The sequence below is a fragment of the Saccopteryx leptura genome, chromosome 1, assembly GCF_036850995.1.
Source record: "Saccopteryx leptura isolate mSacLep1 chromosome 1, mSacLep1_pri_phased_curated, whole genome shotgun sequence".
Classification (NCBI taxonomy): domain Eukaryota; kingdom Metazoa; phylum Chordata; class Mammalia; order Chiroptera; family Emballonuridae; genus Saccopteryx; species Saccopteryx leptura.
The window spans coordinates 59924583-59952535 of NC_089503.1; the positions used below are offsets into that span (position 1 = coordinate 59924583).

The 27953-nt window shown below is 37.6% G+C and overlaps 1 protein-coding gene across 2 annotated transcripts in view; it reads left to right on the forward strand.

The window, feature by feature from the left end:
• RNF169 (ring finger protein 169) overlaps positions 1-27953 on the forward strand; it is a 97251-nt gene that overhangs the window by 14633 nt on the left and 54665 nt on the right. For both annotated transcript variants that reach the window (XM_066368600.1, XM_066368611.1), the window contains exon 2: positions 18098-18171. In XM_066368600.1, coding sequence (XP_066224697.1) covers positions 18098-18171 — 74 coding nt within the window. The remainder of the gene's footprint in view (positions 1-18097; positions 18172-27953) is intronic.

Consider the following 27953-nt stretch of genomic DNA (forward strand, 5'->3'; position numbering starts at 1 on the left):
TGCTCTTCTCTCCCCCACTTCCTCTCTCTCTAAATCAATCAATAAAAATTTTCAAAACATTTGCAAATTTACTATTCATTTATTTAAAAAGCTAGAACACTTGCAATAGAAAGAAACTTTTTTAAAAAATGGAACTTGTCAATAAGGATGATGAGTGGCTAATAACAGCCAAGGCCATTTGGGAGCACATTACTTTATGAAATATTAAGCTATTATAAATGGTAATTAAAAGAGGTATTGATGTCATAGATAGTTGAATAACCATGTTACATAATTAGAAATTACAAAAAAAAAAATAGAGTCCAGTATCATACTCTCATATATTTGAATTTGGGAGATGACAGGTGGAATTATAAAATTGGTCGGGCAGAGATTACCATTTTCAGAGATTACCATTTTGTTATGGATAGTAAGCTAACTTTTAGAAAACAAGAAAAAATAGATCTTCAGACCATGCACAAAATTGATTTAAGGTCAAACTATAAAACTGAGAAAATACTAGGAATATGTCTATGAAAGTGGGGTTGAGAAGGATTATTTATATGAACAAACAAGAAAAGGCATAAAGGAAAAGATTGGTATTTGGCCACATAAAAAAACCCCAAAAACTTTTGTATTATAACAGATGATATGAAGTAAGGAAAAAAAAAACTACACGGTGGGAGAAAATATTTGTAATAAAATAACTGACAAAAGCTTACTATCCAGAATTTATGAAGAACTACACATCACTATGACAGACACCTCAGAAAAATGGTGAGGGAATCTGAATACACATGGTACGGAAAAGGAAAACTGAAAGCCAGTAAACATTTGGAATAATAATCAGTATCATTAGTAATTAGAGAAATGTAAATTAAACCAATGATGTAAATTAAACCACTGCCTTAGGATATCACTCACATATATCCTGTGTATCTGAAATTCAGTACATCTCTTTAGGTCCCTATTATGGTTCTCTTAAAATGCAGGTATTTATGAGAGATAGAAGTAGTTCGTGTAGAGAAGTGATTCTCAAAGTGTGCGCCAGGGCACACTGGTGCGCCCTAGAAGATTTCCAGGTGTGCCCTATGGTATTCCAGAGAAATATGTACCTGTTGGAACCAACAGGGTTTTTGGAGTTTAGATTTTTGGAGGACAGAGGTGTGGGGAATTGGCTGTAAACTGTCTGCCCAAACCCCCACCTCACTTGCCTGATTAGGTTGCAAAAGGCTGTTAAACTGTAGTGCTGGATTGTTTACACTACCTGCCATGTACCCTGGAAAGACTGGAGGCAAGTTTCTTCTATCCTTTGTTTGGTGTCAAGTTAAGATGATATGTATGGTGGGGTTTTCTGCACTCAACACAAGAGTAAAAAGAGAGGAATTCTTCAACATATTAATGAGGAAATGAGAGTTTGCCTTTCAAATATATGCCCAAACATGGAAGAAATTGCTAGGACACATCAGGCTCATGTTTCTCATAAAAACAAGAATAAAAAAACTTAACACATTCGTGCCGTGACCTGCCGAATTTACTAAATCTTACTAAGAATGTATCTATATATGTAAAAAGATAACTTTTTTGCCTTTTTTATTTTTTTGGTTTTTTTATTTTTTAACCCCTCTTTTTTACAAATTCTAAAAAGCATAACTCAAAAAATGTAACAAAAAGGTTTTTTTTTTTTGTATTTTTCTGAAGCTGGAAACGGGAGAGACAGTCAGACAGACTCCCGCATGTGCCCGACCGGGATCCACCCAGCACACCCACCAGGGGGCGACGCTCTGCCCACCTGGGGGCGATGCTCTGCCCCTCGGGGGCGTCGCTCTGTTGCGACCAGAGCCACTCTAGCGCCTGGGGCAGAGGCCAAGGAGCCATCCCCAGCGCCCGGGCCATCTTTGCTCCATGGAGCCTTGGCTGCAGGAGGGGAAGATAGAGACAGAGAGGAAGGAGAGGGGGAGGGGTGGAGAAGCAGATGGGCGCTTCTCCTGTGTGCCCTGGCCGGGAATCGAACCCGGGACTTCTGCACACCAGGCCGACGCTCTACCACTGAGCCAACCGGCCAGGGCCCAAAAATGTTTTTTAATGTCAGAATAAATTTAATTTTGTTGTATTTATTTTGTTTAATTACCATAAAAGCACACTTGGACTTTATATTTTTTCTTTAATATTTGACTTATTATAACATATTTCTCAGAAATTTGTATATAGTGTGCCTACAATTATTTGTAGGATTTTTAAATGTGCCCCGACTTCAAAAAGTTTGAGAACCACTAATGTAGAGTATGAAAGATTTATCAAATTTTTGCATTCTTAAAGTTGGGGTAGTTTTGTAGAGGGGAGAATTAGTATTTATGGAATTTACTATGTACTATGTTCTACATATTAGGTTTTATAGTTTACTTACTATACATTTCTAGAGTGCCTACTATCTGTAAGGCATAGAACTAGGTGTTTAAAAAGGTTGGACTTAGCAAGAATGTATAAAAAAAATTTTCATACACAATAAGTGTGCTCAGTCTGTTTTAGAAGAATTGGTTAAAATACGTGTTAGACAGTTGTGATGGAAAGCATAGTGTTTGCTAATTATTCTGATGAAGATGATGTGAGTTTGTCCAATTTCAACATCTCACTATTCTTGTTTTCCAGAGGAAATGGATACTATTACTGTGAAGATGTATGCTAAAGCTGAGCAGGCTTATTCCAGATTGATACCTTCCATACAACTGATATTAGTGGTTTTGATTTGTTCTTAGGCTAAAGATTCTGTTTGTTTATCAGACTACACCCACTCATTGAACTCTTTTGTGCCTGTACTATAAACTAATCCTGGGGTTCTTTATAGGTCTTTCTTGGTGACTTTATTGAGCAGTTTTGATAGCATGGTGAGGATAAAAAAAAAAAGGCCCTAATAGAATGGGTTGAAGTCCTAATAGAATGGGTTGAAGTTAGAATTAGAAGTGAGAAAGCAAAAACAAAGACAATATAGATTAATTTTTGGAGGAGTTTGCTTTAAAGTTGGGGGGGGGCACAGAAACATGGGTCAGTACCTGCTGGGGGACAGGAGCTCAGGAGGTTTTTTAAAGCCAGATGATACTATGTTATGTTGTATGTTAGATTTGTATATTACCATAGCAGAGAGGGAGAAATTGATGGTACTGGAGAGAGTAAACTAAATGAGCTACAGGCATGAAGAGGTGAGAGAAAATGAGATCTTAAATACTATGTGTTTAGGGGAGGGGTTTGATCTTTTACTGTACTTGAATAGGGGATACTTCTGCCATTCTGGTGACTGGGTACTCATTACCTTCTTACTTTTGGACAATTTTAATTGTTTAAAAGTTTTCAGACAACAGTGTGGGGACTGTAGGAGGACAAGAGGAATAAGGGGACATAGAGAAGGGTAGAGGGGTAATAAATGGTGATGGAGGGAGACTTGACTTGGGGTGAACACACAATGCAATATACAGATAAAATATTGTAGAATTGTGCACCTTACCCCTGTATAATTTTCTTAACTAATGTCACCCCAATAAATTCAATAAAATTTTTTATTAAAGTTTTCTAGTGAATCAAAATCTGCTTCCCTAGTTCCAATGTTCAAGTATTTAAGGACCATGAGTATTTCTAAGTTTTACATTAAAATTCTCAAATTATTCTCTTTGGTCCCCTTCCTCCCTTTCTCAAGATCCTGGTCATACCACATTCCTTAGAGTTTTTGAAATATCGTATGTTTTTATGAAAACTTTGATCTTTTGTCACCTATAATTATTCTACCTATGATATTCTGCCTTCTTATCCTTCTGTCAGATTATATTTGTCTTTTAAATGCAGATGAAACAAGTGCTCTGTGAAATTTTTTCTCACTCAGATGTGAGTCAGTTAACTTCCTTTGTGCCACCATGTGAGTGTGTGTATCCCTTATGTCACTATTTCAGTTCCTTGTTTGGTTCCTTGTTTGTGTGTCTGTCTCTGGTACTATACTCAACTCTTTGAGGTCAGGGATTATATTTTTGTATACTCAGCACTTAATATGGTACTTAGAATGTGTCAGATACTCAGTAAATGTTTGATGAAAGGAAAAGATTCCTAAAACAATTCTTAAAAATGTACTTTGGGTACTATGTCATGATTTCTTTTCTTTTTTTAAAAATTTATTTTTGTGACAGACAGAGAGAGTCAGAGATAGGGGTAGATAGGGATAGACAGGAAGAGAGAGAGATGAGAAGCATCAATTCTTTGTTGCAGCACCTTAGTTGTTCATTGATTGCTTTTCTCATATGTGCCTTGACCAGGGGGTTACAGCAGACGGAGTGACCCCATGCTCAAGCCAGTGACCTTGGGCTCAAGCTGGGGAACCTTGCTCAAATCAGATGAGCCCACGCTCAAGCTGGTGACCTCTCGGGGTCTCGAACCTGGGTCCTCCGCGTCCCAGTCCAACGCTCTATCCACTGTGCCACCACCTGGTCAGGCATGTCATGATTTCTTTATCTTTCTAGTTAGTCATCTTTAAATATGCCATTCAGAACTGACCCTTAAATAATGGCTGACTAATGCAAAGTGTATTGGGGTTTTCTGTCTCTTTATCTGGATGCTAAATTCTTATTAATACCGCCAAAATTGCATTGGTCTTGCTCATACTGAATTTGTAGGCAAAACTGCTTTTCTTCATGTGCTGCTATTAAGCCAGTCTTCCTCATCACATGTGTACAATTAAATTTTTAAGCCTGAAGACAACTTATATCCAATTTTGGTTTTTATTTTTCTGAATAGCAGTGGGCTTACTTTCCCTTTACTTCCATTTTTTCATTTCTCTTGTGATTTTTCTAGTATGTGGTCTGTAAAATTACTATAATAAAACCTTAAAAGATTGAACTCCATTAATTTGGAGTTTATTTGGAGTTTACTAAAGGTTACCTTTTCTTTAACTGTAAAGAAAAGCTTTACTAAGTTCAACTCCCTTCAGACAACAAACTCTTTAAAAGACTTTAGTACAAAATGGTGCTGGTATTAAAACATTTTCTCATTGGTTCGTTTAACAAAAGAAATTTTAAAGCCACTGTCTTACACTGAGACACATACCTAGAGATATCTTTAAGGAAATCTCCTCCTTTTGGGAGTCAAAGGTAGAAGCACAGAATTACAACACGGGTAATGAATGCTACTACAAGTAAGATAAATGCTGAGTTGTGAGGGCCTACAGGAAACTAATACAGTTCTCTGGGTTGGTGGGAAAAGCTTCACAAAGGAAAGGGCAGTAAACAGGGTGTTTTATTTTTCCTTTTTCCATTGATTTGAGAGAGGAGGGGAGGAGGGAAGGAAGGGGATAGAGAGAGAAGCATTGCCTCATTGTTCCACTTAGTTGTACACTCATTGGTGCCCTGACCAGGGATGGAGCCCGTGACCTCAATGTGCCAGGACAACACTATCCACCTAGCCACCCAGCCAGGTGGGTTTTGAACTAACTATCATATAGCGAGGAGAAAAAGCATTCTGGGAATAGGAAGTGGCATATATAAAATCATAGAGGAAACACAGGGTATGGCATATATAGAAAGAGTAACATGTGTGGAGGCTGGGAAGTGGAAAAGATTAAGAGAATGTTAGAAAATGCAGCTGGAATGGTAGATTGGGTCCTATTTATAAATCTTGGGAGGCAGAGAGAAGCCAGTGAAAGTTATTAAGCAGGAGGATAATTGGGGTTAGGTCTCTGTTATAAAGAACTAGGGAAACAGTTTGAAAGATCTATAGATGGAAAGACAGAGTCTAAGCAACATAGAGGCTATTTAGGCTGCTATTTAATACACACAGGATGTGTACCGATTAGATATTTGAGGATTAGACAGGTAAACAATCCTGATAGGGTAGGTGTTCCTCCTGTTTTATGGATGCAGAAACAGGCTTAGCAAGGATAAATACTAGTAGGTATGGAGCGAGTGAGTGGTAGATTTGAACGTAGGTTGGCATGGTTTCAAATCCTGCACTCTTTCTAATTTTGGTATTATTCCATTTTATGGACTAGTGTGAATGATTCTTTGCCTCAAACAAAGCAGAAATGAATTTGTATTGGAACATGGCCAAAGGAGTTTGTACTAGGGTGATGGTGGATATAGTGATGGGTACAAGCACATGACCTTGGTTGGCTTAGGTCTGCAGGGCCTTTATCTCTGCAGCATTGCTATAACTACATTTGCTTCTGTGATGTCCTTTACTGTGTGCCTTGTTTTACTTTGACTATTATTCAATGTGGGCTGCCTGTCTAGTTGTTTGGGACATTTCTGGTTTCAACAAGGCATCTTATTTACTGTTTAATACCTACTTTTGTAAATCCTGTTGATCTCTACTCTCTTACTTTGTCTTTCTCTAATCCAAGGGTTTTAGTCAATCTGGACTGCTAAAACAGAATATCATGAACTGGGTGGCCTATAAAAATTTTTTATTTCTCACAGTACTGGAGGCTGGAAAGTCAAAGATCAAGATGCTGATAGATTTGGTGTCTTGTGAGGACCCACCTATTGGTTCATGGACAGCTGTCTTCTTGCTGTGTCCTTACTTGGTAGAAGGGCAAAAGAGCTCTCTGAGGTGTCTTTTAGAAGGACACTAATCCCATTCAAGAGGAGTTTGCCCCTGTAATGAAATCATCTTTCTTAGGCCCATGTCCAAATACCATCATTAGGTTTCAGCGTGAATTTCAGTGGGACACAAATATCACAAACATTCAGTTTATAGCACCGAGAGTCAGCAAACTATGATCAACAGGACAGGTCCAGCCTGCTGCTTATATTTGTAAATCAAGTTTTACTAGAACATAGCCATATTCATTTATATTGTCTCCAGCTCTCATGTTGTAACAGCAGAGTTGAGCAGTTGTGACAGAGACCTTACGGACTACAAAGCAGGAAATAATCACTCTTTGGCCATGAGTGTACATAGCCTCAGGCTGTTGATGACGCATTTTTCTTTTTGGATATAGGTACAAATCAGCATTAATTTTTTTTTTTTTTTTTTCAGTTTAAGCGAGAAGGGAAATAGGCTCGCATGTGTGCCCTGACCAGGATCCACCCGGCGGCCCCTGGTGCTCTGCCCATCTGGGGCCCATGCTCACAACCGAGCTATTTTTAGCTTCTGAGGTAGAGGCTCCATGGAGCCCTCAGCCTGGGCCTGGGGCCAACATGCTCAAATCAATCGAGCCATGGCTGCGAGTGAGGTGGGGGCGGGGGAGAGAGGAGAAGCAGATGGTCACTTCTCCTGGGTGCTCTGAATGGGAATTGAACTTGGGACTTCCACATGCCAGGTCGATGCTCTACCACTGAGCCAACCGGCTAAAGCCCAGGTTAATTCTTTAAGGTAAGAGAGCAAGATACAACTTGAATTTTAATATTATCATTAATTTTTATCAGCAGTTAATTTAATAAGTAAGCATTGTCCAGTTGCCCCCTGATATGTAGAAAAAAAATACAGTACCCTTTTTTTTCCTCTTGAATGCCTTATCCTTTCCTTAAATTCTGAGACATTCTATCCCTGAAAAGGTTAAGTAGAATTTTTCTTTTTCCTTATAGGGAAATAACCAACATTTAATGAGTGTCCATTATATACCAAGCACTTACCAGACGTTAAATCATGTCATTTTATTTATTTATTTGTTTGTTTATTTATTTATTTGACAGAGACAGAGTCAGAGAGAGGGACAGATAGGGACAGACAGAAAGGGACAGAGATGAGAGGCATCAATTCTTCGTTGTGGCACCTTAGTGGTTCACTAATTGCTTTCTCATATGTGCCTTGGTGTCTACAGTAGAACGAGTGACCCCTTGCTCAAGCCAGCAACCTTTGGGCTCAAACTAGCGACCATGGGGTCATATCTATGGTCCCATGCTCAAGTCAGCGACCCCATGCTCAAGCCAGATGAGCCTGCATTCAAGCTGGTGATCTTGGGGTTTCGAACCTGGGTTCTCCGTGTCCCAGTCTGACGCTCTATCTACTGCACCACTGCCTGTTCAGGCTCATTTAATCATTTATAACAATTAATTTGAGGAAAAGCATTATCTTTTTCAGATATGCGGAAACTGAGGGCTAGAGAAGTAGTGTGTGCAAAGTCAGTATTGATAAGTGATGGAGTCTGATTAGTCTCCACAGCCCAGGATCTTTCTACTTAGAAAAGTTATTGGACATACTCATGTGGCTGGTAAAGTGTTATAGTTTAACTGAGTGACCAGACAGGCATTCCTGATACAGTTACTAAAGTACCTCCCTCACACTCTGCAAAGAAGATTCTGCTCAAATTTGGAATTGTTACCAAATTAAAGAATACCCTAGTCCCCAATCATGACATATTAATAAGATTAAACACGGTGGTATAATTATTGCCGACAGGATGAGTTCTTAGCTTAATGTTGAAGGTTCTCTATAATCTGGCCCCAACCTACCTTTTTGGACTATACAACTTTCCTATATAAACTTTCTGCTTTAGCGGAACAAAAATTGATATAAATATTTACTATCCAGCCTCCACACTTAAAAAGTTTTAATTGTGGTAAAAAACACAACATAAAATTTACCATCTTAACCTTTTAAGTATGCATTTCAATAGTGTTATCACACTTTTGTCATACTCTGTTGTTCATGTGACTTGTTCATACTCATCTGTTCACTTATCTAAGTTTTGCTGGTGAGACTCAGCCTGATACCTTCTTAAAGCCTTTCCTTTCCATCCCAGTCTCTGTCTCCTCCGACGGATATGGCAACATTTGCTTTAAGATTAATTTGGCAGTTGTTTATTTTGTGACATTGCATCTGTCATCGTCTCTGTAGTTATTTTAATCTGTTTTTTAGAAACTTCTTAATGAATTTTGCTCACCTAGTAAGTTGTATTATAAATGCTTTGGGGAAAGGGTCTCATGCCTTTTTGTGTGTGTTCTCCCTTCTGACAGTACTGCCTTCTTCTTTACTGCTCAATCTCTTTTTAACTTCCTATTTCTGGTAACTGTTTCAATGATTCTTACACACTTTTATGTAAAAACTTGATCTCACCACTAGTATTTTCTTTTTCTCCCTTTGCGATTTCAATAGTAACAGTACTGTTTCTTTTTCCATTTGTTATTGCCATTTCTGTTTAATGTTTTTTCATGTTTTAAACGATGTCATATTTCATATGGAAACTTGTATCTCATTTAATTTAAACGATTTCCTACCTTATTAAAGCAATGTCATGTTATTAAAAATTCTTTCTATGTAATTTTAATGGCAGAATAATAATACATTGTATGGACTACTGATAATTAGCCTAACCATTCCCTGAATATTGGATATTTAGGTTTTTTTCAGTTTTTGTTTTATAATTATGAACATGCCCCAATGAGAAATTTTTTATGTAAAAGTGTTTCTATATTTTAGGTTTTCTTACATACCTAGAAATTAAATTATTAGGTCTAAAGTTATAAACAGGTTTTTAAAATGTGGGCTCTGACATTTTGATTAGTTCTTCGCTAAAGCATAATTTTAAAACATAAGTAGTGTAAGTTAATGTAGTAGTAATCTGTGGTGTTAATTATGGTACTTAAGTAAGCAGCCTTAAAATTTTATATTGATATATTATTATCATTTAACTTTTTCTCTAAGTCTATATACTTCCTCTTCTTCCCAGATAAACACTCTTATATTATCAGTTGTAAATTGATACTTGTCTTGGGCAAGTGGGTAAATGAGAAATTGCACTGGTTTAAGACAGTTGGTGCTTGGCTGTCATCTGTACTCTTGGCGAGTTAGTAGTAAACCAAAAATAGTATATAAAATAGAAACCACTTTAGTTTGGTTTTAGAACACATTTGTGGTTCACTTCCTATATTTCTACTTTCCAGCTTCTTCTGGTGTGCTTAATTTCACATGAAAATTTCTCCTTCTGCATATCCATTTGACAGTGGTTGTTTGGCAGTTTAGAAAATAGTATAAGCAGGTGACCTTGAGATTAATACGGATAATGGCCCTTTGTTTTTGGTGTATCTGCACTAGACATACTCTTTACTACCTTTTGGTGTTCTGTGCAACACTTAGATGTTTAGTTTTATAATTCTTTGATGTTCTATAATTGTTTTACTCACATGTTTTTCCTTCCCTAGTGAGACTGGAAGTTTTTTAAGGACTTGTACTACTCATGTTCTACCTTTATTATGTACCTTTTGTGAATTTCTCAAAGGAGTATCCTGTACTTTTGTTTTCTTTCTCATTGCTCATTTCCTCTTTAGTAATGGTTTGTGCTTCCATGGTAAGGATCTTGCATTCTCTACTGCTTATAAAGAATGTAGATTTTGCTTCTGGCTATGAGGAAACAGACTGAAGCAGACCAGAACTACTGCTGAGAATAACTAGAAAAGCCTGATTTAAAAAAAAAATCTATATGAAGACATGGATAAGTTGTCAAGGCAGACAGGACTTCAGACATTTGTGAATTTTTGGCAAAGGGAGAGTGCAGCTATTAAGAACCAGAACAGCCAGCAGAGCTTTCCTCATGGATCTAGAAATAAAAAATAAATGTAGTTCAGGGCTGCCAAGGCAACCAGAACTTGAGAGGCCAGATACTAGAGAGAAAGGAGGCATACCCCCCTCCCTCTGGTCCCCCCCACCTACTTTTTTATCTTGAGGCATTTGCTGATTCTTAAACTATGCCGAGTAAAAGGAAAAGAGGCTTCACAGAAAGCTCCTAGAAAGCAAATCACTTTTTAGCAGTTCTCCAGTGTTGAGAAGAAAAAAATCAGGACCAGGAACATAGGCTTGGTAGACACCCCTAGACTTTCAGTTGGACCCTTGAATGGCTCCAGACTAGGATAGAAGGAGCTTTACAAAGATTGCAGCCTGCCTTGAATCAGCTCATGTCCTGCCCTCATTCTAACTGCCTGTCAGAGTATATGGTGAATCCTCTGCAGGAATATAATACCATCCAGAGCCTCGACAGTTTTTCATACACGATGAATGACGTAACAAAATTACCAGGTAAACCAAGAAACCACTCCAGGAATAAAAAAAAGACAGTATAGAAATGCATTTGTGGTATACCAGGTATCTGAAAATTTATTCAGTCTGTCTCTAGTTGAAGGACATTTAGGATGTTTCCATTAGGATGTTCTTTAGTATTGAGTGATTTTTAGTGAACATTCTTATATGTATACCTTTGTACATATGTATGGTATTTATCTTTAAGATAAAGGATGTCCTTGCTAACTCTTGCCTTTATCAAACTTCTTTTATCTTTGCTTATCTGATACATTAAAGCATTTTGGTTTAAAATGTTTTAACATCTTGAAATATGAGTGAAATTGAACAGTTTCTAATGTGTTTATAAGTCATCTAAGTTTATTTTTTTCTATTAACTGCCTGTTCATGCCCTTTGCCCATTGTTATATAGGGTTGTTGACTTAAAAAAATTATGAAAGAGGTAGTAAGACATAGTTAGAACACCGATCCTAGAGCCAGATTGCCTGGGTTTAAATCATAGCTCTTTCACTGATAGCAGTGTAACCCTGGACAACTTAAAGGCTCTGTGCCTCAGTTTTCTTATTTGTAACCTGTTGATAGTATCTCCCCATGGGGTCATTATAAAGACTAAATGAGTTAATAAATACACAGTCCTTAGAATTGGGTTTGGCATAATGTGCTACATAACTGTCAGCCATCATAATGATGCTGCTGATGGTGACAAATGAAAATTGGCCAGAGATTTTTGTATTTGCCCAAGGGCAAATAGCTAGTAAGTGGGAGAATTCAGATAAAGGTCTAGGTCTTAAGACTCTTAAGTCCAAAATTATTTTCTATTCAGCTGCACTGGTAAGTTGAATCTACAGAGGAAGAAACTAAAACAGCCAGGTACCAAGGGATGATTGGTTACCCTTGGATTTGAGAGTTGTTAAGGTAGCATCTTCCCAATAAAGTTCAGTGAGTTTCTTTTCTAATTTTGGACTGAGTGTGAATGCTTTGACAATGAATGATACAATTCATTCCTGAGGGTTTGGTGTAATTAGAAAAATGCTTGTTTTCTAGTCTGGTTTGTTTGTTTGCCTTTATTGATAACTAGTCTCCATGCCCCAGAGGAAATTCTTTTTAAGAAGGACCTTCAAGGAAGAATAGCTGCTTCTATAGTTTACATTCGGCTGAATGCAATGAATAATCAGCTGAAGTCACTAGCCACAGGTGTGTCATTCTAAAGGCATCATATTGTTAGAGTTTCTCTTCCTGTTAAACATAGTAGTAGTCAGAGGACAGTCATCAAGAAAGTACTTGAACCATTGGGTTCATTTACTAATACCAAAATATTCAACATCTTATTGCCACCTGAAGTAGTTGCTAGCAATTTTTTTTTCTCTGTGAGGTGAAGGAAGGGTGAGTGTTTGTTTCTTTGGCACTGAAACTTGAAAATCCCTGTAGAGCTAGCTGGTGGAGGGACTGGTGAGTTGGGGACCACTTCCTTGGGACTAAGAAATAAGGAGGGTGGTGTTACCTTTTTTAGTTCTTTTGATATTTTGTTGCTCTGGTTATTATAATTACTTTTAAATAATTTGTTTTTATAACAGTTTTAGTTTCACAACAAAATTGAGAGGAACGTACAGAGATTTCCGATATTCCCTGCTCGCATATATCCATAGCCTCCCCCATCGTCAATGTCAGAATGGTAGATTTGTTACCAGAGATGAATCTACAATGATGTAAGCACTCAAGAACCATAGTTTAGGCCCTGGCCGGTTGGCTCAGTGGTAGAGCGTCGGCCTAGCGTGTGGGAGTCCCAGGTTCGATTCCCGGCCAGGGCACACAGGAGAAGCGCTCATCTGCTTCTCCACCCCTCCCCCTCTCCTTCCTCTCTGTCTCTCTCTTCCCCTCCCGCAGCCGAGGCTCCACTGGAGCAAAGTTTGCCTGGGCGCTGGGGATGGCTCTGTGGCCTCTGCCTCTGGACGCCCCAGATGGGTGGAGCATTGCCCCCTGGTGGGCATGCGGGAGTCTGTCTGACTGCCTCCCTGTTTCCAACTTCAGAAAAATACAAAAAATAAATAAATAAATAAATAAAAGAACCATAGTTTACATTAGGGTTCACTCTTGGTATTATACATTCTGTGGATTTTGAAAAATGAATAGTGACATATATTCATCATTATAATATTACAGAGTATTTCACTGCCCTAAGAATCCTCTGTGTGTTGCCGGTAGCTCCATCCTTGGCAGTATTTGGTGAATGTAAATTGGTATTCCTCCCCTACCCCTGCCCACTTTTTTTATTTTCAAATAAATCAAGGCATAGTAAGATTTCAGTCAGTATGTGGAGTTCCTACTTAGTCTTTTTCGTGAACTTTGAGATTTCTTAATAAATACAGATATTTCAAAGTGAATTTAGCTTTTCACTCACAATGCAGTATATAGAGATATGTTGTAGAATTGGGCACCTAAATTTGTATAATTATGTTTACCAGTGTCACCCCAGTAAAATTCAATTAAAAAAGAATCTGGGGAATAAAAATAAGAGGTTTTAAATTTGAAAAGATTTTAGCTTTTCATAGTTGGATTGTTATCATTGTTTCTTATAAATTGTACTTGCAAATAGTGACAATATCTTTATGTCACTAACACCAGAGACAATTTTATAGGTATTAGATTCTTCTGCATGTCACTACTGGCTGAAAGAGGTTATAAAATATTTTCACTCTCATTACAGTCACTTGATCCTCATAATAGTCTGTCATGATAGGTATTCTGATTTTACAGAAGAGGAAGTTGGGGTTGGCTTATCCAAGACTCTGGAAGCTTCTAACTGTATTACACTCTATAATGAAGATGTTAATTAAGCTCTTTAGACATTTTGTTCCAAATGTCAGTGAGAACCATTTCAGACAAAGCAAAATGTTCAACAGTAAAATGAACATCATTTCCACCAGGTTATTATTAAGGTTTTTTTTAGTCCATTGTGTTGGATAGTACACTTATTTATTTATAAGTCTGAATATCATTATGTTCCATATGTTGCTTCCCAAATAAAATAAAGATTTTGAATTTTTAAAAGTAGATATGAGAAGAATCTTATCTTTTGTACCAAAGACTATGCTAGAATTTATTATATCTTGGCCTGAGGAATGTCTTTCCAAATATGATGTAAAATGTAGAAGCCATAAAAGAGAAGTTTGATTAATATAACTACATAAAAATAACCACTATAAGCAAAGTCAAGACCAATGATAGAGAAAGTATTACTATTCATGTGACATAAGACTGGTTTTTCCTATATAGAGAGAGCTTTACCAAATCAAGAAGAAAAAGTTAACTCAGTGGCAATAAAGGAAATTTATATACATTTCATGTCAAAAGAAATGTAAATAACTCAAACATGAAAAGTACTCAATTTTACTCATAATAATATGTAAAATTTCACCTACTAGATTGACAAAGCTAAAAAGTTTCAACATTGTTGGAAAAGGTGTGAAGAAATGGCGCTTTCATTCATTGCTGGTAGGACTATAAATTGATACAAACTTCATGAAGGAAAGGTGATTTTGTGTTGTCTGTCAGAATTACAAAAACACATAGCTTTTGACCTCAGTAGTTTTGATTCCAGCATTTTAATCTATGGATATACTTGCAGGCTTTCAAAATGATACATATGCAAGATCATTCCTTATAGCATTGTTTTCATAGCTCTCAAGATTTAAACTCACCTTGATGACCATATTTTGGTCCTTGCCTTTATTCTTGGTACTAATTTGTCTTCTCTCTTCTTTTTGTTTCTTAACCAATTTTACTAGAGGTTGGTTTATTGGTCATTTCATATAAAAAAAAGAATCAGCAGGGTTGATAGTTGTAATCTGTAGAAATTGACTCTGGCAAACTTAAGCAAAATATTGAGAAAGAAAATTGGGTAAACCAGAATAATCAGCCAGGAGCTAGAAAACTTGACTTAGAAAATAGCACTTGGATTCAAGAGCAAGCTCTATATAATATGAATTCTTTGAAATTTTTTGAAATTTCATTGTGACCTAGTATATTTTTAATTGTTCCTTGTTTGCTTTAAGGAATATATATTCTGTTCATTGAGTGAATATAAAGTTTGTTAATTTTATTATTCAATTTTTTAAATATTTTGCTAATTTTTGGTCTGCCTGATCTATGTGTTATATTTTCTTACCGTTATTTTGGATATATTAATTTCCCCTTATAACCATATCAGTTTTTGCTGTGATGTATGTTCATTAAGTTCATGATTATTATATCTTCTTGATGGGTTGCCTTTTAATTCATTATGTAATTTCTGTCTTTGTTCTTATTAATGCTTTTCTCTTGGTGTTGCCATGCACTAGTTCTGGGGCCTTGAGCAAGTCATTAACCACTCATTTTCCTTATTGTAAAATGTGTATAATACCTGCCTTATGAAGTTTCTGTGAAGTTTCACTGAGAAAATATATATGAAGTATCTTACATATAATAGGTTCAACATAAAAGGGTTGAAAGTATTTTTTGCCTTAAGGGTTTTTCTTTTCCTTGTCTTCTTCCCCTTCTCTTTTAAAGCACCTAATTTTAAATACTGTTACAGTGGTTGGCAAACTCATTAGTCAACAGAGCCAAATATCAACAGTACAACGATTGAAATTTCTTTTGAGAGCCAAAGTTTTTAAACTTAAACTATATAGGTGGGTACATTACTTATCAAGGTAGCGCCCACACATGATGTTTTGTGGAAGAGCTACACTCAAGGGGCCAAAGAGCCGCATGTGGCTCGCGAGCCGTGGTTTGCTGACCACTGGCCTAGAATGCTTAAGGGACCTGATTATGATAGTCATCAGGACTTTTTTTTTAAGTGAATGAAGGTGATGGAATGTTTTATTTCCCAAAGCTTGGGTCTAACAATTCTCTAATACTTGGTAGACCTTTACTGTTTTCTGCACCAGCATTAGGTGCAGTGTTTTATATCTAAGTAATTTCCACTCTTCTCAGGTGTACCAAATAAAGTCTTTCTAAAATAGGTGAATCAGCTGAAAATAACAAAGGTCATCTTTTTGAGGAGCCTACTTTTTTGTAAGTACTTATCAACCTCACTGGAATGTAGAGTTATTAGTAAATCAAAATAAATACTGTTTCGATCACTAAATATATATACGGGTATATAGAAGTGTGTACTTTCTCCCTCCTTTTTTTATTTTAAGGTGAGAGGAGGGGACATAGTGAGGCAGACTCCTGCATGTGCCTCAACTAGGATCCACCTGGCAATCCCATCTGGGGCCAATGTTTGAGTACCAAACTATATTCAGCACCTGAGGCCAACATGCTCCAGTAGAGCTATTCTAAAGTGCCTGGGGCCACACTCAAACCAATTGAGCCATTAGCAGCAGGAGGAGAAGAGGAAGAGAAGGGAGAATGGGAGGAGGAGAGAAGCAGATGGTTGCTTCTCCTGTGTGCTCTGACTGAGAATCGAACCCAGGATGTCTATACCCTGAGCCAATGCTCTATCCACTGAGGCACTAACCAGGGCCCCTCTCCTTTTTAACAACATTTAAGACTTATCCTTTATTCTTATTCTTTCTTTTTTTTATTTTCTATTTTTCTGAAGTGAGAAGCAGGAAGGCAGAGAGACAGACTCCTACATGCTCCCTCCCTGTATCCACCCGGCAAGCGCACTAGGGAGTGATGCTCCACCCATCTGGGACGTTGCTCCGTTGCATCCAGAGCCATTCTAGCGCCTGAGGCGGAGGCCGTGGAGCCATCCTTAGCACTCGGGCCAACGGAGCTCCAATGGAGTCTTGGCTACAAGAGGGGAAGAGAGAGACAGAGAGAAAGGAGAGGGGGAGGGGTGGAGAAGTAGATGGGTGCTTCTCCTGTGTGCCCTGGCTGGGAATTGAACTCAGGACATCTACACGCCAGGCTGACTCTCTACCACTGAGCCAACCGGACAGGGTCTATTCCTGTTCTTAACTTGAATTTTTATCATCTATTTATATAATCAACATATATTGCATGCCTCCTGTGGGCCTGGATATCTTGGATTCAGAATTATAGCTGAGAAAATATGGCATCTATATTGTAACTAGGGTTGAAAGGGAGAGTGTTTTAGAAAGATAGTTATGCTCAGTCTCTGGAGAACCTTGAATGACATGTTGAAGAGTTTTGACTTTATTTTCTAGGCAGATCAAAACCACTGAAGGCTGTGAAGATAACAAATCTGGTTATATACTGAAAATATGTATAGACTGTGTACAAGAAAACAGTCCGGTGGCAGTACTGAAAAGAAAACAGAAAAATACAGTATTATGAATAAAACTTCAGCTCATTTAAAATGTTATTTTGTAACACTGAACTAAGAGTGTTAAATACAGTTTTTCCTTAAGGTCTTTTAAATATGTTACTTTACCAGTGAGCCCCTTCCAGGCCACTCTAAATAAAATAATCTTTTTCTTTAATTTTACATTGATTTTTCTCCATTGCATTTAGTACTGCCAGTTGTGTTACATACACACACTTATTTGTTTCCCTTTACAATATTGTAAACTCCATATGAGCAAGGACTTGATCTGTTCACTGCTTCTCCCCAGTGATCAGAACTGAGCCTGGTTTACACATTTTAATAATTATCTGTTGAATGAATGAATGAATATTTAAATTAAGATGACAACAATTTTTTTTTTTGTATTTTTCTGAAGTTGGAAACGGGGAGGCAGTCAGACAGACTCCCGCATGTGCCTGACCGGGATCCACCCGGCATGCCCACCAGGGGCCGATGCTCTGCCCATTTGGGGCGTTGCTTTGTTGCAACCAGAGCCTTTCTAGTGCCTGAGGCAGAGGCCACAGAGCCATCCTCAGTGCCCGGGCCAACTTTGCTCCAATGGAGCCTTGGCTGTGGGAGGGGAAGAGAGAGACAGAGAGGAAGGAGAGGGAGAGGGGTGGAGAAGCAGATGGGCGCTTCTGCTATATGCCCTGGCCGAGAATCAAACCCGGGACTGCTGCACGCCAGGCCGACACTCTACCACTGAGCCAACCTGCCAGGGCTGACAACAATTTTTGATGTAGTTTATAATGTGAGGAGAGCAATAAGACTAGGTGTTGGTTGGTTGCTTCCTAGAAAGTTCTGTTAAAAATTGTGTTCTTTTTCTCTTTCTTCCAGAGTTTATATTCAGAACACCAATCAAATTAAGCAAGCCTGGGGAACTTCGTGAGGAATATGAAAACCTAAGAAAGGTATAGTATACATATTATCAAGCCATTCATTTTCTAAAGTAAATTGAAGTAGTAGCATTAAAGAATGATTAGTGGGAATTTTTATTTATCGAGGTGTTTTTAAAATTTGCAGTGCAGAGCCTGTCTTTCTCTACACTAGCTTATGGCAGCATAGTTAGATTGTAGCTATAATGGAAGTAGAGGAAACCTTAACTAGGAACCGCTTTAAGCTGTCCTTTCAAAGATGAACGTGTAGCTCATAGTGCCTGTCACACACCTGCTGCAATAACTGGTCATCAAGAGAAGTATTCTTGACATTTAAATGTTAGTTAAAAGCTAACATTAGAGCTTTACTAATAATAGCTTGTATTATTCTTCCTTATCTCGCAAGGATCTTCTAATTACATGTAACAGGCATTCTCTTTTATTGCTTTCTCTGTTGTAGAATAACTGTAACTTAGGCCAGTAAGCAGGTAATGGAATAATTTCCCTTGGGAAAGCTTTTACCTGTGTCCACATCATCTTATTTTGAGTGTTTTCAAGCTAATTGTCCGGGAATCACTTAGAGAATTAATACCCCAAAAAGGCTGGTAATAAAAAAACTATTAGAAACAGAAAACCAATACAGTAAAGTTGCAGGATACAAAATCAATATACAAAAGTCAATTGCTTTCCTATACGCCAATGATGAAACTTCGGAAAATGAATTAAACAATTCATTTTACAACTGCAAAAACAATATCAAAAAATACCTAGGAATAAACTTAACAAAGGATGTGAAGGATATATATATTGAAAACTACAAAGCATTATTGAAAGAAATTTAAAAAGACACAATGAAATGGAAAAATATTCTATGTTCATGAGTTGAGAGAATCAACATAGTTAAAATGGCCATATTAGCCAAAGCAATATACAAATTTAATGCAATCCCCATCAAAATCCCAATGTTAGTTTTTAGAGAAATAGAGAACAAAAACTCACCAGGTTGGTATAGAACCATAAAATACCCTGAATACCCAAAGCAATTCTGAGGAAAAAGAATGAAACTGGAGGTATCACACTACCTGACCTCAAATTATAATATAGAGCCACGATAATCAAAACAGCATGGTATTGGCAGAAAAATAGACATACAGACCAGTGGAACAGAATTGAGAGCCCAGAAATAAAACCACATAGATATGGACAAACCAGCTTCAACAAAGGAGCCAAAACCACACAATGGAGAAAAGAAAGCCTCTTCAATAAATGGTGCTGGGAAAATTGGGAAGCCACATGCAAAAGAATGAAACTTGACTACAGTTTGTCCCCCTGCACAAAAATTAATTCAAAGTGGATCAAAGACCTAAATATAAGATCTGAAACACTAAATTACATAGAAGAAAACATAGGTACTAAACTCATGGACCTTGGCCGTAGAGAACAATTTATGAATTTGATTTCAAAGGCAAGGGAAATAAAGGCAAAAATAAATGAATGGGACTGTATCAAAGTAAAAAACTTCTGCACAGCAAAAGAAACTGACAACAAAACAAACAAGCAGCTATCTAAACGGGATGATGATATTTGCAAATAACAGCTACGATCAGAGGTTAATATCCAAAATATGTAGAGAACTCACGAAGTTCAGCAACAAACAAGCAAACAATCCAATTAAAAAATGGAGGACCCAAACAGACACTTCTCCCAAGAGGACATACAAATGGCCAACAGATATATGAAAAGATCCTTATCTTCATTAACTTTTCGAGAAATGCAAATCAAAACTAACAGATACCTCACACCTGTTAGATTGGCTTTTATCAACCTGACAGTATGTAATAACAAGTGTTGGAGAGGCTGTGGAGAAAAAGGAACACTCATTTGCTGCTGGTGGGAATGCAAATTAGTACAACCATTATGGAAGAAAGTATGGTGGTTCTTCAAAAAATTAAAAATAGAACTACCATATGACCTAGCAATCGCTCTACTGGGTATCTACCCCAAAAATTCGAAAACGTTGGTACGTAAAGACACATGCACCCTTATGTTCATTGCAGCATTATTTACAGTGGCCAAGACATGGAAACAACCAAAGTGTCCCTTGATAGAGGATTGGATAAAGAAGATGTGGTACATATATACAATGGAATACTACTCAGCCATAAGAAATGTTGCCATTTATGACAACATGGATGGACCTTGAGAACATAGTGAAACAAGTAAATCAGAAAAAGCTAAGAACTGTATAATTTCACACATAGGTGGGATATAAAACTGAGACTCATGGACATAGAAGCATAGTGGATACAAGGGGGGGATAGGGGAGTGGTAAGGAGAAGGGAGTAAAAAGGGACAAATATAAGGTGATGGAAAATTATCTGACTTCGGGTGATAGGTATAAAACATAATCAATAGTTCAAATGCTATAGAAACGTTTACCTCAAACATATGTACTCTTATTGATCAGTGTCACCCTGTTAAATTTATTTTCTAAACAAACAAAAAGGCTGGTAATAAGAGTTATGTTACAGATTTGTATCATCCTTCCTCTAGCCCTCTCTTCCTGAAGCACCATCGCTTACCCACCTTCATAAATAATTAGATAATCATTCTATATGTGGATATTTAATATTTTATAAAGATAAGTATTCCACTTAATCTAAATCAGACATTTTCATAAAACAGAGGTGAGACAGTAACATTATTTATAGCATTTTTATATTGAATGAAAAAATCAGTATTAACAAGTTCATGTTAGCCCTGGCTGGTCACTCAGTTGGTTTGAGTGTCATCCCGGTGCACTAAGGTTGTAGGTTTGATCCTTGGTCAGGTCACATACAGGAACAAGGCCATACTTGAGAAAAGATGATAGAAAACTGTGCTCATATAGTCTATATATTCTTTGAGCTTTTTAAAAATGAGGATGTCATGTGGGTCCTCATGCTCCTTTTATATTGGTATATGGTACTGATTTTTTGTTAGGTTTATTTATTTATTTATTTATTTAGCGAGATAGAGAAAGGGAGGGTGGGGCAGACAACAAGAAGGGGGAGAGATGAGAAGCATGAACTCGTATTGTGGCTCCTTAGCTGTTCATTGATTGCTTTCTCATATGTGCCTTGACCGGGGGGCTACAGCTGAGCCAGTGACCTCTTGCTCAAACCGGCAACCTTGGACTTCAAGCTAGTGACCTTTAGGCTCAAGCCAGAGACCATAGTGTCATGTTTATGATCCCACATTCAAGCTGGAGACCTCGAGGTTTTGAACCTGGGTCCTCAGTGTCCCAGGCCAACATTCTATCCACTGCACCACTGCTAGGTCAGGCTGTCTTTTAGGTTTCTTAAAAAATCACTTTCAAAGCTTTTTTTCTACATAGTAAGAAATTATTCTCAGGGACCACATCCAAAGAACCACAGATTTCTCCTAAATAAAATTCCTGACTATGCAGATGCTTAGTTTAATGTAACTTTTCAAAAACTTGGAGAATGTGGAAATTTTAAAAGTATTAGCTTGAATATAGAGAGAAAACAAGGACTGGGAGGTAAAAAAAAAATGAGTTAAAGCAGAAGACAAAGTAAGAACAGAAAATTTTATAAGCCTAGAGAGAAAGAATAAACCTTGGAGAACTGTACTTTGTTCCTGTTAGGAGAAAGAGAGAAAGATAGCTTTAAAAGGGACTGTTGGCAAATGTTGAAGGAAACTAGAATGGTCTCACCCTGTATAAGGTGGATAGGATTTATAACCTGTGTCATTTGGGTTAAATAAGAGCGATAGGTCCTTCCCCGCAAATATCCAAGTTATCCTGCATCCATTTCATAACCTGCAAAATTGAAATTCAAGTCGTAAAATCAAAAGCACTAGTGGCACATCTATACAGTGGAATACTATTTAGCAATACAAAGGAATGAATCATTAATACATGCTACCACATGGATGAACCCCCAAAAGATGCTAAGTGAAAGAAGCTAGATACAAGAGACCATATTATATAATTCCATTTATAGAAAATGTTCAGAATCTACAAATGTGTAGAGACAAACAATAAATTCATGGTTAGTTGAAGTAGGGGTAGGAATGGGAATTAACAAGAAATGGGTATAAGTGATTTTATTACAGTGGTGAAAAATTTTAAAACTGATTTGTGGTGTGTTCCACAACTTGATAAATTTACTAAACATCATTAAATTATACACATGAAATGGATGAGTTATATAATATGTAAAATATGCCTCAATAAAGTTATAGAAAATTTGCAAGGACTAGACATTTGTATGGAGAATTTGATAAGAGAAAAAGATGTCTCAGAGTGCATATTTCTAAAACAAAATAAATATATAATTATCTGGATGAATCTCTAGGGGAGGAAGGTCTTTAAAAGTTGGTACTGGGCAAGGGATGGTAAGTGGGAATTAATTCTACAGAACTCACCATTACTAATTTGATCTGTAACATACTACTAATAAAATTTTATTCGGTATACTTTATTATCTTGTATAAGTGGCAGTATAACCCTTTATAAAGGCTATAAAAAGATAAGAAATTTTATTTTTCTAATTCTGGTTCTTTTAAAAGGTATTTACTTAATCATCATTGATTATGCTACCCGTGGGGTAGTGTTATGCTTACTATGTGTTTCTAAATTTTTTGATTCTATGAATAGGTTTATATTTCTAAGTATGTTTAAAATTTTCTTTCTACCATACGTTATAGTTTAAAGTAGAAAAGTAATGCAGAAATATGCAGAGCAAAATGTGAAAGATTTTTTTCCTTATTTCCCATTCTCTTTCCCAAAGGAACTGTTGTCAATAGTAGATCCTTTACTACTTATACATGCACATGCACACACACATGCATGCACTCATGCTTTTAGTCTTTAGTATAGATGAGATCATGGTGTGTATTCACTTATTGATTGTGTCCCTACTGTATGCCAGGTGTTGAGGGGGTGGGGATACAGTGCTGAATATGATACTCAATACTCGAGGTACTTGCCCTCAGGGAGATTCCATTCTAGTGGGGAAGACAGACATTAAATAAACAAACACGTACTTATATATATGTATTAATAAAGGAGAATAAGAAGAGTTAAGGGAGTGAAAGGAAAATTTAAGGAGCCACAAATAGACTGTTTTAGATAAGAGTGATCAGGGAAGGTCTGTCAGAGAAGGCACCATTTAAGTTGTGACATGAAAGAAGTGCAGGAGCAAACTAAGTAAAGGTATGAGGAAAGAGCATTCCAGGTAAAGGGAGCAGCAAATGCAAAGACCCTGAGACAGAAACGAGTTTGGCTTTCAAGGAACAGTGTGGCTGGAGCTGAGTGTGCAAGTGGTGAGTGGACGGGTGGTAGGAGATGAGCTGAGAGAGAAAGGACTAGTTGACCTGGTAAGGAGTCTAAATTTATTTAAAATGTGATGGGAACCTAGTTATATGATCTGGCTATTACTTTAAAAAGGTTTCTGGTTGCTGTATGGGGAATAAGTTGTATTGGGCCTAAGAGTTAGTAGTTACCGTGAATAGTAGAGACCCCAAAATAATGACTCAAACAAATTTGGAGTTTTGTTTTTCTCAAGTAACAGAAACTAGGCCTGGGCCGGTTGGCTCAGTGGTAGAGCATTAGTCAGGCATTTTGGAAGTCCCAGGTTCAATTCCCATTCAAGGCACACAGGAGAAGCACCTATCTACTTTCCCACCCCTACCCCTTCTCTCTCTGTCTCTCTACCTCTCCTGCAGTCATGGCTTGATTGACTTGGGCAAGTTGGCCTCAGGTGCTGAGGATGGCTCCATGGCCTTACCTCGGGCACTAAAAAAAAAAAAAAGGTGGCACCGATTGCAATGGCCCCAGATGGACAGAGCATTGCCCCCTAGTGGGCTTACCTAGTGAATCACAGTCAAGGCACATGTGAGAGTCTGTCTCTCTGCCCCTATTCCTTTCACTAAACATAAATAATAAAAACAAAAAAGAAACTGGATGTAGGCAGTCCTCAATGACATCAGGGATTCAGGCTCCCTTTGCCTTTCTATTTAGACATCTTCAAATGTGTCTGTCTTACTGTAGTTAAGTTTGCTGATTCTTCTCTAGAATCACATCTAGACAGAAGGCAGGAAAGTACATGTCAGCTGAATTGGGTCTTTTTAAAGAGCTTTCTTCAAAGCCCCACCCAGTGACTTCACCTTTTTTTTTTTACATTCCAGTGTCACAGACTTCCTGTAGCTGCCAGGGAGGCTCGGAAGCATGGTGTTTTGCTGAGTACATTACCTCCCTAGCAAATCTGGGTTCTCTTATTAAGGAAGGAGAGACTAGCTATTGGGTAGACATCTGGCCATCTCTGCCTTATTGGATCAAGAATGGAAATAAGACCAATTAGGACACTTTTGGAATAAGCAGTGTGTTGTGTTTAACAAGCGTTAGGGTTTTGCCAGAAATATGTTGGAGGGAGAGATGCAGTGGACTTGAATGTCTAAACAGGTAGTTGGTATATATAGTTTTGGGACCATGGGTTTTTTTTTGTTGTTGTTTTTTTAAGTGAAATGAGGGGAGATAGTGAAACAGACTCCCGCATGCGCCCCAACCAGGATCCATCCAGCAACCTGTCTGGGTCCAATAAGAATCAACTGGGCTATTTTTAGCACCTGAGGCTGACACTGACCAACAAGCCATCCTCAGCGCCCTGGGCTGACACTTGAACCAGTTGAGCCACTGGCTGCCAGAGGGGAAGAAGGAGAGTAGGGGGAGAGACGGGGGGAGAGAAGGAGATGGTCGCTTCTCTTGTGTGTCTGACTAGGGATCAAACCTGGGACATCCATATGCCGTGCAGACGCTCTAGCCACCAAACGGTCAGGGCTGGGACCATGGTTACTTGAGGGAATTGAGAACAGGAGGTACACAATGGTCAGTGAAAATGTTATATGGTCAATGGACTGGAAGTTTTAATGGTGATAAAGAATTGTAAAAGTAGGGTTACTAGCATAAAGGTAAGCTGGAAAGCCGGGAAGTGGTGGGCTAAATATGAGAGGCAGTGAGACTGGGAGGTGGTTTAGTTACTGGAGATGACAAGGTTTAGGGTATGATCATAGGAGTAGATAACTAAGTAGGATGGAAGAAAAGATTTATTTAGAAGGAAGTGAAGGAACTGATAGAGTATACTGATATTGAAGTCTTCAGGAATGATCACTGAAGTAGCTGGAGAGAAACTTAGATGATAAGTTTTTCTGTGAATTAGAGGATTTGACAGAGGTAGGTAGGTAACTAACATAAAAAAGGGTTATGGGTTTGTCAGTCTATAAATACTTGAAAGAAGCTAAGATTTTTGAGGGATATAATCTTTCTGCTTTTTTTTTTCTTACTAACAATATTTTTTTTTTTGGAGGGGAGGACTTTTATATAAATTCTTTTTCATCCTGAATGATGTTTCATAGTATGGATGAGGCATAATTCACTTAACCATTTATTATTATTGGTCATTTAAATTGTTTCCCATTTCTCTCAATTTAAAAGAGATGCTGCACTGAACACACATGAACATAAGTGAGCAAATACTCCCTTTAGGTTAAATTCCTAGAAGTGAAAGTGCAGATTTAAAGAGTATATACACTTTGTATCTTGGTGGATTATCAACAAATTACCTTTTAAAAAGACTTTTTCAGCTTACTCTTTTAGTAACAGTAAAAGAGAGACCCCCTTTTCAAATCTGTGCTTTAAACCATTGTCATTTTTAATATTTTGTTAATCTGCTGGGTAAGATGATTTCTTATTTTTTTAAATTTACATATCCCTATTATTAGGGAGAAGCATCTTATGCTTACTGGCCATTTATATGTTTTGGGGAACTGCTTGTTTATAACCTTTAGATATGAAAACCAGTTCCATCTTTTCGGTATTTGTGATTTTGACTGCTAATGTCATGCTTTTTTGTTGCTTTTCTGTGCTTTTATAGATATAGTGTATTAAAAAGAAGTTTTCTGACATTTTATGACATTTTATGACATTTTTAACTGAAGGGAGAATATTAGCATGTGCTCAGTCCTCCGTCTTGCTACATTGAGGAATTATTTATTCTTAAAAAAATATGTGTATATGTGTGTGTGTATATATACATATATATACACACACACATACACACACACACACACACACACAAACATACATCTTTTTTTGTGACAGAGACAGAGAATGGGACAGATAGAGATAGACAGACAGGAAGTGAGAGAGATGAGAAGCATCCATTCTTCATTGTGGCACCTTAGTTGTTTGTTTATTGATTGCTTTCTCATATGTGCCTTGACGGGGGCGGGGCCTACAGCAGACCTAGTGACCCCTTGCTCAAACTGGTGAGCCTTGTTCAAACCAGATGAGCCTGCGCTCAAGCTGGCGACCTCGGGGTTTTGAACCTGGGTCTTCCGCATCCCAGTCCATTGCTCTATCCACTGCGCCACCGCCTGGTCAGGCACAAACACACATTCTTGTTACATCCTTGTCTGAAGTAAATATTTTGAAATGAAAAAAATTTTCAGGGAGAAATTATTTTTCAATATTGATTTCATTTGATTTATTCTATATGAGATTGTGAGTCATTTTTGTCTTTTGAAATAATTGATTCATTTTTTTTTTTTTTTTTTTTTTACAGAGACAGTGAGTCAGAGAGAGGGATAGACAGGGACAGACAGACAGGAACAGAGAGAGATGAGAAGCATCAATCATTAGTTTTTCATTGCGCGTTGCAATACCTTAGTTGTTCATTGACTGCTTTCTCATATGTGCCTTGACCGTGGGCCTTCAGACTGAGTAACTCCTTGCTGGAGCCAGTGACCTTGGGTTCAAGCTGGTGGGCTTTTGCTCAAACCAGATGAACCTGCACTCAAGCTGGCGACCTCGGGGTCTCGAACCTGGGTCGTCTGCATCCCAGTCCGACACTCTATCCACTGCGCCACCACCTGGTCAGGCTGATTCATTTCTTAAGTTCTATTTATTTGTTGGATTAAGCTTCTTATTTACCCCAGTATTTTCTCTGCTTATACAGTTTGTTAGGTGCTTAACCTTGACCATGTAGTTAAGTAATAGTTACTTTATGTTAAGAGTTGGGAAATATATGATCCAGCATGCTTTTGTCTGTCTTTCAATCAATAGACTCTGGAAGGTTGAAGGTAGTGAGGGAAAGAACCTTGGCTTCTAGACTGCTTATCTCCCTGGTTTCTGTAGGAGGAAAGATGAACTGCTTTCAGTAATTCTGTGGATCACATGAGTGGTTTAGGCTTTCTCTCAATTGGCTTACTAACCTATTCATTTTCTTTTTTCTCCCTCCCCACTGGTTCATTTTTTAGGAGTATTTTTCCCCATTGCTAGCTAAATTATTCAAGTAGTAAGCATGCAGTTCTTAGCCAGAGTGCAAGGTAATCAGATATGGTCAATGAGTTACTGAAATGAATAATGTCTCTATAAGGCAGACATTAACTTTTGTGAAGGAATTTTTTTAAAGGTAAATAAACTTTTAGGACCTAATTATGTATAAAATTATATATTTTTAAAATTCCTTTTATTTCTGCCATGAACTGTTAGAATATAATGTACTTTATTAAAACTTGAACATTTCACTTAAATCTATTTGGCTGTGTAATGAATCATGAGCTGAATGTTGAGCTGGCCGTACCCCCAACCCCTCCATTCATTCATTCACTCACTCACTCACTCACTTACTTTACTTATTTACTTATTTTATTTACCTGGTAAGTTTATGTTATGTCACACTGCAGAAGATCAGGTTATTTGCTCGTTTAAAATATTTTTTTTTTCGCCTGACCAGGCAGTGGCGCAGTGGATAGAG